The sequence below is a fragment of the Paroedura picta genome, chromosome 14, assembly GCF_049243985.1.
Source record: "Paroedura picta isolate Pp20150507F chromosome 14, Ppicta_v3.0, whole genome shotgun sequence".
Taxonomy (NCBI): Eukaryota; Metazoa; Chordata; class Lepidosauria; order Squamata; family Gekkonidae; genus Paroedura; species Paroedura picta.
The window spans coordinates 11,992,615-12,007,048 of NC_135382.1; the positions used below are offsets into that span (position 1 = coordinate 11,992,615).

Here is a 14,434-nt window from a genome sequence, read left to right on the forward strand (position 1 = left end):
TTTCTGTCTACTTGCCCATTTTTGGAGGGCCCCCAATTTTTAATGTATTAAAATTAAAACATATTAGCAGGTTTATATTTAAAATTCAAGGGACTGTATTTATTAAGAAATAAATCTCATAATATTCAATGTACTTAGGATTGCAACTCTACCATCTGGCAGGCCAGATTCACAATCCATTTGTTCCTAGCCTTTGTGTATAGCCCAGTGCTTCTGAGAACTGTAGTGGATGGGGGGGGGGCAGGGTTCTCTTCTATTATTTGCCATGGTCACATTGAAAATCCCCAGCTAATAGCAGCTATAGTAGAGTGGATTTAATGGGAAAAGGAGGAGTTAGGCCCCTAAAATTATACTAATATTTTTTATTTATTCAAGGATAACATTGAAACAATTACTGCTCTGTTAAAAACCCTGTAAGATGTCTGCAAAAGGAATTTCTGTTTCAGAGAAATGAAAAATTGCCGATGACCACCGTGTCTTTAATGACAAATGAACTACTGAGTACTTCTTTGTTTTAAACAAGGATAAAGCAGTTTGCCTGATATATCTTGAAACTGTCTCAGTATTTTAGGAGTACAATATTAAAAGGCACTTTGAATCCTGTCACAATAGCTACTCAATATATCAAGGAGAGTTGCAAGTGAACAAGATAAACACTGTTAAAAATAATGTTTTTGCACCAAAATAGTTCTAGAAAGCATGTTAAAGAGAACCTATCTACTGTGAGGGCTAGTAAATGTATTGCTGAGAGTGGTAGACCATTCTCTGATGGTGAATTCGTTAAAAAGTGCATGGTTAAAGTAATGGAGGAAATGTGCCCTGAGAATGTATCTTGTGTTAATTGTGTCAGTTTATCTGCATCTACAATCGCCATGTGTGTTGAAGAACAAGGCAAAAAGTTTTGATTTTTTTTCTTTTCTAATAGATGAAAGCAATGACATCATAGACACTGCTTTATTGAGGAAATGTGCCGTGAGAAGGTGTCTAGTGTAAGTTGTGTCACTTGAAAGCTCAAACCTGGAATAAATCTTTGTTGGTCTTAAAGGTGCCACTGGATTCAGTTTATTTGTATCTACAATCACCAGGTGTGTTGAAGAACTAGGAGAAGAGTTGCATATGTCACTGGCTGTCAAGGCAAAAAGTTTTGATTTTTTTTTCTTTGGCATTAGATGAGACCAATGACATTATAGAAACTGCTCAACTACTAATTTTTATCAGGAGGATAGATTCCAACCAGAATTACAGAAGAGTTGTGTTCACTGCAGAGTTTGAAAGGAACCACAAATGCAGACAATATATTATTTAAGGTGTGTAAATCAGTAACAAATCTTGGTCTAAGTTGGGATAAATTGAAACGCATTGGAACTGATAGTGTCAGAAATAGTTTAGTAAGTAAAGCCGGTATAGTTGCAAAAATTAATTAAGAGATATTGAACGGTATACTTCCCATGCAATTTCACTCCATCATCCACCAACAAAACTTGTGTACTAAGTGGGAAAGTGGTGATATATATTGTTGTATCCAACATTAATTACATCAGGCATCATGGCCTTGCTCATCATCAGTTTCAAATTTCTCTCAGAGATAGATGCAGAATATGGGGATGTATTGTACCATGCAGAAGTCAGGTGGCTTAGCAGAGGCAAAGTCCTCAATCATTTTTAAAGTCTTAATTATAAAATTGATGTCTTTAAGGAGAAAGAAAAAAGTAAAAAAACACTTTCTGACCCTGAATGGATTTTTGATTTGGCTTTCTTAACGAATATCACAAAGCATCTGAACACATTAAATCTAAGGTTGCAGGGGAAAGGAAATCTTGTGTGTGACATGTATGCTGAACTGAAAGCTTTTGAAGCAAAACTAAACATTTTTGTAAAGCAAGTTAGTGAAGGTAACTTTTCAAACTTACCATGCTGCATTGGACTAAAGTTTGAGCTGGATGGGAGTTTACAATTCAATGTTGGAAGACACATCAAAGCATTGGTCTTGTTGCAGGTGGAATTTCAGAATAGTTTCACTGATTGCCATAAGCTTGGAAAGGAAATAAGAATGTTCCAAAATCCATTTGAAGTAGCACCAGAAAATGCAAGTAACTTTTTTTCAGATAGAACAAATTGATTTGGAAGCCAGCGATCATCACAGATACATTTACAAGGAAAATACTCTGTTAGATTTCTTTTCTGGTCTACCTGATATATTTATCAACTTAAAGACATTTGCTGTAGGCATGTTTACAGTCTATGGCACCACATACATCTGCGAACAAACCTTTTCCAAGATGAAAATTGTGAAATCAAAGTGTAGGTCAAATCTTACAGGTGAACATTTACACGACATTTTAATAGTGTCTGTCACAAACCTTGACTTGGACATCAATGCCTTGGCTAACAGAAAACAGCCACAAAAATTACACTGACAAGGTAAGCATGTGTAGCCAAATAAAATGATTCCACAGTAAAATATTGTTCCAAAATAGATTGCATTAAAGTTAACATTTCTTAATTTACCTTTGAATATTTACTTTTGATATATATAAGTAGACTAATAATTTTGTCACATTTTGGTTTAAAACGTGGCCCTCTTTAGGCACTTTTAAAACAGTTGTTTTTCAGTTGTTGTAGAAGCTTGAAGATATATAGTGTTCACTCACACGTTCCAGCAATTAATTCAATATTCTGGCAATGATGGTCAAAATCACAGTTAGTACTTGGGGCAAGTGTGCATTAGGGCAAGTGCTTGTGGATGGTTCATGTGAAAAAAACTGGAAAGAGATATATAGGAATAGATGGCACTTCGAAGTGGGTAGGGGTGGAGGCAATCATAGTAGGGAGTATTTGATAGAATTAGCAACAAAAGTACTAGAGTAGGTGTATATTTTGGGCGGGGTTGCTAGATGTATGAAATGTATTAATATTGACTATATGAGAGGGGGGCTGCTGTTTCTTTGCCTGAGATTGTTGCAGAGGTACATTTAGTGGAGGGAAAATGTTTGCATATGTTTTCTCTTGTGGTGGGGACCATAAGGTATTTAGGATCTGGGGGAAGTATATATATATATAGTTGGGTAGGAATTACTCTGCTAGAACACTCTTCTGCCTCTGATATCTAATTGCAATTCAATTGACAGTTGCATTTCATATAAACGGATTTTGATGGCTTTATCATTTTATTTCCGTTATATCATGCCTTTCTTCTCAATGGTGATCCAAAGTGGCTTACATTGTTCTCTTCTTATCCTTACAACGAAGTAGATTAGGCTAAGTGTGTGATTGGCCCCAAGTCGCCAGCAAGCTTCCTTAGTAGGGATGGGCATGAGCTGGCTCATGAACTAAAGTTCTTCATGAATTTTCACTGGCTCATGATTTGTGAAGTCATGTCCATAACAGGTCAACCGTCACAAATTTCCCATGAACTTTGAAGCTGTTCATAGAGGTTCATTGTAGTTTGTGAATGAATACATTATACATTTTCAGATGGTTTCTGCTCAATCAAGTTGTTAAAAAATCCAAAGCAAAATTGAAAGCAATGGAGAGGTGGAAGTTTCCCTGTGAGTTTGGTGTCACTGGCTTGTTCCTGAGTTGTTCTGTAGACTCCTGTCACTGCAGCTATGCAGGCAAAAGAGGACTATCATCAGACCACAGAATCTGTGCAATAAAAAATGTGTGAGGGGGCTTTTTCAAGCTCAATACAACCAGTTCAATGTACAAGATGCCCAGCAGAATCCAATACCATTACAGCAAAGCAAGCTGAACGACTGTTTGCTTTCAAAGCACAGCGTCAGAAGAAATACACACCTGGTGGGGGGGGGGCAGAAATGTATGTTGGTCAAGAGTGGGGGGCCCATCTTGAAACTGGCAAGAGTTTTCTGGAACTAGCAATTGCAGAGGAGAAACGGCAGAGAAAAAGAATAGAACCTCCTGAACTTACACCCATTATTTCCTCAGAAATAACTTTTCTGGGTGCACTTTCTTTGGGGAACTGTGATTTGGATTCTGCAAACCTGGTCGTCTCCAACTAGGATCTCCTGCAAGTTTGGTGTCTCTGGCACACAGTGCAACATTCTGCCAAGTTATAAACCTCACAATCTGAACTAGTTTGCTCAATGCTTAATAGTTCATGACAGTCTATGATTGGGGAACTGGGCATGCCATGAATCATGAACTGAATTGCACTTTCCTGCTTTGCGCCTATCCCTATTCCCACAGCAGAGTGGAAATCTGAATCTAGGCCTCCCAGATCCTGATCCAGCTTTGTAACCACTACACCATACTAATGGAGAATCCAAGGGCCTTTCCACACAACATAAATATAGCGAAATGCTTACCTGGTGAAGACGCTACATTTTTGGCATTTCACATGATGTCGCCAACATCCAGCATCCAAGCAGCAAATCGCTAGCTACATCCTCCATTTTAAAGCGCTAGCTGGGGAATCGCATAAAGTAGATTCCCCAACCTATGTAGCACGAGCTACATGAGAACAACCAGCAGGCCACATGCTAAAGAAATGTATGGAGGTGAAGATGCACTATCTCTGCCTCCAGTATCCCGCCCTCACACCTGCCTCTCTCTCCCTTCTCCCGGGGACGGTTTTTTTTTTTTAAAGCAAACTGCCTGGAGCAATGAATGCGCATACAAGTGTGCAGGCAAAGCCAAAAATATTTTTCCCACGTTGTCACACAAGGAATGCCTCTCTAAACTCCCCCCCCCAAAATCAGGAATACGATCAAGATATCAAGTCTTGTGAGTCCGTAATGGGTGGCATTCAAAAAGCACTATGCGCCTCTGATTAGATGCATAGGCATTTCAATGGAGGAGGATTGATTTTAAAAAATAGCGGACATTGCGGGCCCTTTAAAAGGTTGAGAAAGGAGATTGGTTGCCTGGCTTGATTGACAGGTGGAAGAGAGTCGCGTATAAAGTGCCATTTCTTCTGCCATTTCAAGCAGGCATGTGGAGTGTAAGAAGTGTGAAAAGGCGGCAGACAACAGCAAGACAGGCAGAAGGTGAGGAATGGCCGAAGGCAGGATTATTTTTAGTGCAACACTATTATTTTAGATGTGCGGAAATACCCCAAGATAAACTGAATTACAGAGAATCTGGTGTAGACAGTGTCATCAATTTAAAACAAAACAGGAATGCACTGAAGTGATTGCAGCAGAAGTTTAACAAATGAGGTGAAAGGGGCAATAAAGCTGAGTCACACATAATGTTACATCCTAGCTTGCTGACACAGTTTCCAGGCTGATGATGAAGATAAGGATGATGGCTTCCAGAAGATAGCAACATCATCTCTTGTCGATACACATCAGACAATGCACACATTATCCCCCCACCCAATCCAACTCTCTGCAAATGCCTCTATCCCCTGCCCCTGTCCAGTAAGAGTCATCCTCAAAAAGAATACAGAACTCTATCCCAATCTATTTTCTCTTCAAATGTTAATCACAGTGTGGCCGCTGATACCAAATCTAAGACAAAGATTTAAGTTGTTGGAGGTCCACCCCCACCCAAAGTTCCATAAAGTTTAATTCCAACCTGAATCCCAGTAACTGCAGCAGAGTATAGGGATGCCAGCCTCCAGGTGAGACCTGGGGATTCCCTGGAATTACAGCTCATTTTCAGTTCCCTTAAAGAAAACAAATGGTTGGAGGGTGGACTGTGGTATTGTGCCCCACTGAAGTCCCTGTCCGCTCCAGGCACCACCTCCAGTTATCCAGGAGTTTCTCAGTGTGGATCTGCCAACCCATCCCCTCCAAACCACCCACCAGTGGGTGGGGGGAGGGGGCTGGAAACTCTAGCAGAGTCCCACAATGAAGCATCATGAGTGAGAGGTAAAACCTCTCTCGCCATGACTGAGCTGAGCCTTGCTGTACTCTAACAACCAGAGATTGATTTCGTTTGTAATGAATGAAACCAGGCCATCAGCCTGAGACACCACGTGATATAAAGTAGACACCAAAATTAACATTTGCATTCATTTGGAGAATATTTTCAACCTCAGCCTAATTTTATTTACCTTAGTTGGGTCATTTCGGTTATCTTGGTTCTTTAATCATTTTATTTATAACATGTTTTGCCTCTGTTTGATGTTTGTTTTTAAATTATATCTGGTTTTCATTAGCAGCAGAAGGGAAATAATGACAGAAAAAAATCAGTAGATTTTAATGTGTCATCCAGACTTTCTGTACCTAAGATTTTAAATTTTTACTTCTAAGACATCTGTGTGATCATTATGCAATAAATCCATTGCAATCTCTTATTCCAGAGGATTGTTTTAATAATAATAATTTGGAAAAATTTGGAAAATGTACCACTGCTGTATTTTTATTAAAGCACAAGGTGGTGCTGTTGGCCAACAGAACAAAAATTGTCCAACAATGAATTCTCTTTGCAAAAGCTGCGGCCATTAGACAAAGGAGGAGCATGGAGACAGGCAGAAGCTCTGCACTGCAAGATAACAGTCAGAATTGTTAGGAGGGAAAGGCTTCTGAATCTATTTTCAGTAATAAGAAGGCCAAAGAGAAAGAAAGGGAATCAGGTACTTTACAAAGAAGCTCTTTGTGTTTCACTTCTGCCTTGGGAAAACCTGCAAGAATGCAAAGGAGCCACCTTAACAGGCAAGTCTGGTCTTTCTCTCTGTTTTTCTGCTTTGCTATTGTGGTGTGTGAGACTTTCCATTATTCTGTGCCTGAGGAAAAGAAGAGTGGGTCTATGGTGGCAAATGTGCTGAAGGATTTGAAAGTGGATGTGAAGGAGCTCTCTGCTCGCAGGGCCCGGCTGGTTTCTGAAGGCACTAAGCAGTATTTCCAGCTGGATCCTCACTCTGGGAATGTGATAGTACAGGACAGAATAGACCGAGAGGCTCTGTGTGGTCAGCAGGATCCTTGTGTCTTATTCTCAGAGATGGTGCTGGAAAACCCACTGCAAGTGCACAGAATTGAAGTCCAAATAGAGGATGTGAATGACAATTCCCCACAATTCTCTGAAAGTGAATTCCTTTTTGAAATACCTGAGCAGACCCCCCTGAATACCCAATTCCTATTGGAGAAAGGTCAAGATGAAGACATAGGAAAAAATACTGTTCAGAACTATACACTTAGTCCTAATGATTATTTTAGACTGGACGTCCAAAATCGCAGTGATGGGAGCAAATATGCAGAATTAGTACTGGAGAAACTGTTGGACCGTGAGGAGAATGCACAGATTTTCCTGATTCTGTATGCGGTTGATGGAGGGACCCCAAAGAGAACAGGCACTGCAAACATTGTTGTCAAAGTTCTGGACATCAATGATAATGTCCCTCAGTTTCATCAGTCGGTGTACGAAGTGAAACTAATGGAAAACAGGCAACCAAGTACACTTGTAGCTAAAGTTGAAGCAACTGACAGAGATCTTGGTTCCAATGGGGACATCACTTATTCCTTCAGCCAGGTTCCAGGAAGTGTGCTCAAAGCATTCAGTTTAAACAAACAGACCGGGGAACTTACTGTTGCTGGAACCATTGATTATGAAGAGGAGAAAAGTTATGAGATAAATATCAAAGCCACGGATGGAGGGGGGCTCTCGTCGTATTGCAAAGTCATGGTGGAGGTTGAGGACATGAATGACAATGCCCCAGAGGTCATCCTCACCTCTCTCACAAACCCCTTGCCAGAAGATTCTCCCCCTGATACAGTGGTGGCCCTTTTCCGTGTCACAGATCGAGATTCAGGTGACAATGGCAGAATTGCCTGCACCACGGAGGCAAACTTACCATTTTTGTTGAAAGCTTCTGTGAATAATTACTTCCAACTGGTGACCCAGCAGGCCCTGGACAGAGAAAAAGCCTCTGATTACAACATCACCATCACAGCTACAGACAGGGGCTTGCCCAGACTCCTTTCAAGAAAAATAATTAATGTTCAGATCTCAGATATCAATGATAATGCTCCAGCATTTGAGAAGTCAACATATGAAATGCCGTTATGGGAAAATAACATTCCAGGGCTGCTGATAGGGTCGGTCCGAGCCAGGGACCTGGACACAGAGCATAATGCCAAAGTAATTTATTCAGTTTTGCCTGGGAAGGTCAGGGATCAACCCGTGTCCTCTTACGTCTCCATCAACTCTGAAACTGGGAATCTGTATGCCATCCGATCAGTGGACTACGAGCAGGTGAAAGATTTCCATGTGATTGTGAGGGCTGTGGACAGCGGTTCTCCTCCCCTAAGCTCCCAAGTTATGGTCCGAGTTCTTGTCATGGATGAAAATGATAATGCCCCATTCATCCTGTACCCCCTTCAGAATGGCACCTCCCCGTCCAATGACCTGGTTCCCCGAGGAGCAGAGACAGGCTACCTGGTGACCAAGGTGGTGGCAGTGGACAGAGATTCCGGTCAGAACTCCTGGCTTTCCTACGAGCTCTTGAAGGCCACAGAACCGGGTCTGTTCAGTGTGGGGGCTCAGAATGGAGAAGTGAAAACCACAAGACCAATTACCAAACGAGACACCTTCAAACAGAAACTTTTCATTGGAGTCAGAGACAGTGGGCACCCTCCCCAATCCACCTCTGCAACCCTAAGCATTCTGCTCGTGGATGGCTTTTCTGACCCTTATATGAAAATGGTGGAGATCCCAAAGGAGGAAGTGGTGGGGGAGGAAGACCGAACCCTGACTATGTATCTGGTCATATGCTTGGCTGTCATCTCCTCCATTTTTCTGGTCTCCATGTTGGCATTTGTTGCCATCAAGATTCATAAAAGGAGGAAGTCCATAGAGAGCTCTGTCCTGAATTTCCCAGTGGGACCGAATTTCCCAGAGAACTGTGGAGATGCTGATGGTGGATCCCTTTCCCGGGCTTACAACTATGAGGTGTGCTTAGCTGGCGGGTCCCTGAACAGCGAGTTCAAGTTTCTCAGGCCTTTCTTTCCTGTGATTTCTCTGGAGCCTGCTCAAAATCAGGGGCATTCAAGGAATCCAGTTGGTTCCCAAGAAGTTCCCAGTCATGGAGCAGAAAGTGAACTCTTAAATCAGGTGAGAGTAATTAATTATTGTAAATCCCTAATTATTCAGTTTCTAATATTATAATGTTAATAATAATAACCAAAGGTAACTCTTTTTCAGTATTCCCACATGTAATTTCTCTTCTTTCTCTGTCTGCTTATGTGTTTTTTATAGAAACTTACAAAAATTATATTCTCTGTTATGAGTGCGAACCATGTTTAAAGTTTTTATATAAATGCTAAACTAGTATATGCTTCAGGTAAAAGCTTTGTGGCATGGGCCAAGGTTAGCTGACACTGTTTTGCAAGTTAAGCATGACCTCAGTAGGAGATAGAAGAAATAAGGTGAAGTTGAAGAGGAGGGAGCACACTCATCTCATCCCAGCAGAGTGAAAAGGAGAAAAGGGGGGAGGAATTGCTTTATTTCAGTAGTGGTTAAGAGCAGCGACCTCTAATCTGGAGAACCAGGTTTGATTCCCCACTCTTTCGCATGCAGCCAACTGGGTGACCTTTGGCTCATCACAGTCCTGATAGAGCTGTCCTCACAAAGCTGCCCTGTCAGAGCTCCCACAGCCCCACCTACCTCACAGAGTATCTGCTGCAGGAAGAGAAACGGCTGGCGATTGGAAGCCACTTTGAGACTCCTTTGGGTAGTGAAAATCATAGTATAAAATCCATTTATTCTTGTTTTGAGTGCTGGAGACTAAATTTCCCAGTAAGTGGCAATGTGAATAGTTCCTGTGTTTGCCTTGCATAATCTTGTTTCTTCTGCCCACAGAGCAGGAGACATTTGTCCACTACTAAGTTAATTGATATTATCGCATTGCATTTTTGTGTGTGGTGGCGGTGGTTGATGTCATGTTACATAGAATGACTTTGCCTGTGGGTTCTGAAAGACCAACTATACCTAGAAATGGATCCCAGTTGAAAAACTTTGAAAGACAGTGGTCTTTTTCTTTAAAGGTATAATTTGTATAGTTTTCTTAAGAGCATACCACAAGATGGCAGCATTGGCCAACAGATCAGTTGCAGCAGCCCTTTGAAAAAAGAATCCTCTATTTTGTAGCAGCACTATCCGAAACATATCCGCAGTTAGAATCTGAAACTACAGGAAGGGTAAGTGCTGGATGGATGGGAAATAAAACATTCAAAGAAAACCATCAAAAGAACAGAACAATTTTCTAAGAAATATAAATAATCACTGGATGTTACTCAGAACATGGAGGACAGCTTCAGGATCAGAAAAGGTCTGTACCTTTTGTTCCTATTCTTTGTATCTTCAGTGGTGTGTAGTTCAATTCGGTATTCTGTGCTTGAAGAGAAGAAAAGTGGGTCTCTGATGGCAAATGTGCTGAAGGACTTGAAGCTGGGAGCAGGGGAGCTCTCTGCCCGCAGAGCCCAGCTGGTTTCCAAAACCAATAAGCAGCATTTCCAGCTGGACACCCATTCTGGGAATCTCTTTGTAAACGAAAAGATAGACAGGGAAGCCTTGTGTGGCAAGATGGAGCCCTGCTTGCTGTTGTCTGAAATAGTGCTCCAAAATCCCTTAACTATCTACATTATTGAGATTCAGATAAAAGATGTGAATGACAATTCTCCCAAATTCTCCAAAAAGGAATTTAAATTAGCAATTCCAGAGCATGTCCCTACAAATACCCGATTCCCTTTAGAATCTGCCCAAGATGCAGACTTGGGTGTAAACAGTGTTCAGAACTACACACTCAGTGCTAATGGGAATTTCAGACTGGATGTTCAAAGTGATGAAATTGGAAGCAAATCTGTAGACCTTGTTCTGGAGAAACCACTGGACAGGGAGAAAGAAGCTCAATTTCGAATGACTCTCATGGCTGTTGATGGAGGGGTGCCCCAGAGAACAGGAACAATTCAAATAAATATTAATGTTCTGGACAGCAATGACAACTTTCCACAGTTTATACAATCTGAATATAAAGTGAAGCTAAAGGAAAACAGTCCTCGTGGTACTCTGGTGTCTAAAGTAGAAGCTAGAGATTTGGATTTTGGTTCAAATGCAGAGCTCACATACTCTTTCTATCGCGTACCTGAGAACATAGAATACTTGTTCGACTTGCATGAAACAACTGGGGATATCACTGTTTTGGGTCCAATTGACTATGAAAAGGAAACCAGCTATCACATTGACATTAAAGCAACAGATGGAGGAGGCCTTTCAGGCCACTGCAAACTTGTGGTGGAAATTGAGGATGAGAATGACAATTCACCTGAGATAGCAATCATATCCATTACCAGCCCTTTGGCAGAAGACACTCCTCTAGATACGCTGGTCGTGCTTTTCAGTGTCACAGACCACGACTCAGGAGACAATGGGAGAACCTCCTGCTCTGTGGACATGAACTTGCCTTTTCTGTTAAAAACCACCATGAATAATTATTATCAACTGGTGACCCAAAGTCCTTTGGACAGAGAGAGAGTCCCTGAGTATAACATCACCATCACAGCTACCGATCGGGGCTCTCCCCGGCTCACTTCAAGAAGAACTATTAGGGTTGAGATCTCCGACATCAATGACAACCCTCCAGTGTTTGAGAAGGCCAGGTATGAAATGCAAGTCTGGGAAAACAACATTCCGGGGCTGCTGATGGGCTCAGTCCATGCTGTCGACCTGGATGTGGAGCAGAATGCCCAGGTGACCTATTCTCTTGTGACTGGAAATGCCAGCGGTGCTCCTGCGGCCTCTTACATCTCCATCAACTCTGAGACCGGGAATCTGTACCTCCTGCGATCCCTGGATTATGAGCAGATCAGGGAATTACAAGTGACAGTCAGGGCTTCGGATGGGGGTTCTCCTCCACTGATCTCAGAAGCTGCCGTTCGAGTTGTTATCCTGGATGAAAATGACAATGCGCCCTTCTTCCTCTACCCGCTCCAGAACAGCACCTCCCCCTGCAATGACCTGGTGCCCAAGTCAGTGGAGGCTGGTTACCTGGTGGCCAAGGTGGTGGCTGTGGATGGGGATTCAGGCCAGAACTCATGGCTGTCCTATGAACTGCTGAAGGCCACCGACCCTGGCCTGTTCAGCATCGGAGCCCAGAACGGCGAAGTGAAAACCAGGAGATCCCTGACGGAGCGAGACACCAGCAAGCAGAGACTGGTTATCTTGGTGAGGGACAACGGCCACCCTCCCCAGACCAGCACTGCAACCCTGAATGTACTTCCAGTGGATGGCTTTTCAGACCCTTACCTGAATATTGCGAGTGTCCGTCACGATGAAGCCCGGGAGGAAGACGGCTCCTTGACGATGTACCTGGTGATCTGCTTGGCTGCAGTGTCCTTTGTGTTCCTGATCTGCATCATTGTGTTTGTCGTCATCAAAGTGCACAAGAAGGAGTCTAGCTTTCTCTCTGCCCTTCCTCAGTTCCCACCTGCCTTACCTGAGATCCCGGAGACTGGTGTGGATTCTCAGAGTGGATCACTCTCCCGGGCTTACCACTATGATGTCTGCCTAAAGGGTGGATCCCTAAGCAGCGAGTTCAGATTCCTCAGGCCGTTCATTCCTGTTTTCTCTATGGGGGACCCAAATGTCTCCCAGAATCACAGGATTTCTTCTCTCTCTCAAGAGACACCTGAACAGGCAGAGGGCCAAAAACAAAGTGAAAAGGTAAGAATTTGTTTGTTTGTTTTCTGATTCCTTTATGAAGTACGGAAATTTCAGCTAGGTTGTATGTATGAAATGAGAAATATTTTTGATGAACTATCAGTATTTGTTTCTCTCTATTCTATTAATTCACTGCTTTTCTCCTTATTGGAGATATCTATTGTGACTAGATATGTGGTATTGGAGAATAGTGTATGTTTTCATTAAGTGCATTAAATTCAGCTGTTTCTCTCCATTTCTGTTAGGGTTGTCCTTTTATGATTCCTTCTGTTTTCCTCATTAGACTGTACTCCTTACTGTCAGATCACCCTGTGTCTAGAACCAATTAAACATTTTTCTATTGAGCCAACCATCTTGTTGAAGCTGGCTTCTATTTTTTTTTGTCCTCTTCCCCACTTTCTATTGGACCTCTTGTGCTATAGATCATTTCCTCAGCCCTATTGTTGAATGCCAGGATTCTTTCTTCAACACTTCTGGTAATTAGATTTGTGACTGGACTTTATTACCATTAAGGCTGACTCTTGACTTTGTGAGAAAATTATAGCTTATCCATGCCCCACAATAAAGTTATGAAGTGTTAGTGATACATTTGCAGTTTTGAACACTCATATCCATGTGGCTAGGAATACAGGCATTTAAAAAATGTGCTAATATTATAGGCTTGCCAGGTTTCCCCTGGCCATTGGCAGGGATTGAAGTAGTTGAGTTGCTAATTCCAGTTTGGGAAACTTCTAGAGCAGGCTTTCTCAACCAGGGTCACTGCTCGGTGGAGATGGGCAAAAAAGTAAGATCTACCCTAATAGAGGCTTCTCTTTCTTCCATAAGATTGTTCAAACAGTCACTATTCTATTCTTTTCTTGGAAAATGTTGTCATTGTTGATATAGGATGATAAGGCACACATAAATCCAGCAACAGAATATACTCAATTAGAAAATTGGCAGCATAATGAGAATGATGTATTATTAACTCCTGTGTTGAAACTTTTTATGATTCCTTAAGAAATGGTAATATCCCAGCTATATTTAATCCAGCAAGGGTAATTTCCAGTCACAAGAAAGGTAAGGACTCTACAAATGCAAGTTGATACAGAACCATATAATGTTTAATGTAAATTATAAGATAGTTACAACCATTCTAGCAGATAGACTGAAAGAAAGGTATAAAAATCATGCCAAAACTGAATTTATGAAGAGTAGATATTTAGCAATTAACACTTGGATTGTTATTTCCTTGTTGAATTATGTTGAGCAGAAAGAGGAGAAAATGGCTTTAATGCTACTTGATGAGGAAAAAGCTTTTGAACATATTGAATGGAGGGTTTTTTTGTCCATAATCCATGATGCATTGATTATTAATAGTAAATTCTTGCATATTATTAAAGTTGTATATAGTCAGCTTTCTGTCCTGAGTCACTTTTCAAAGATCCAAGTCCTGTGGGACCCTCCCCAGTTCTACAGGGCTTGTAAGTCAGAGCTGTTCCGCCAGGTCTATGGTTGAGGCCAGAGGTAACATTAGTAACATCAGAGACCACTGTGTCTGATTTCTGATTAAAAGCACAGGTTTCCAGTCTGCTGGGGTTGGGCAGACTGGAAACCTGCACCGTAGCTTTTAATCAGAAATCTCATTAAGAAATCACAGTGGTCAATTTTAATTATTTAATACTGTACTTATTATTTTAAAATGTTTTATTAAAATGGATAATATAATTGTTTTAACTGTTAATTTTGTGAGCTTTATAGGGATTTGTTAGTAAAGTGAATGTGCAATCTGCCCTGAGTTTCCAAAGACAGGGTATAATAGAAATCCTACAATGAA

General features: G+C 41.5%; 1 protein-coding gene across 14 annotated transcripts in view; it reads left to right on the top strand.

Moving 5' to 3' along the window:
• Positions 1 to 14,434, top strand: part of LOC143824016 (protocadherin beta-16-like) — a 234,763-nt gene that overhangs the window by 129,771 nt on the left and 90,558 nt on the right. Inside the window, exon 1 of one of the 14 annotated variants that reach the window (XM_077310815.1) lies at positions 6,628 to 9,015. The exons of 12 other annotated variants lie outside the window; for them this stretch is intronic. In XM_077310815.1, coding sequence (XP_077166930.1) covers positions 6,715 to 9,015 — 2,301 coding nt within the window. In that variant the 5' untranslated portion in view covers positions 6,628 to 6,714. Of the gene's footprint in view, positions 1 to 6,627; positions 9,016 to 10,241; positions 12,622 to 14,434 lie in introns of those variants that run through there. One more of the 14 variants, XM_077310816.1, reaches the window with a different exon arrangement.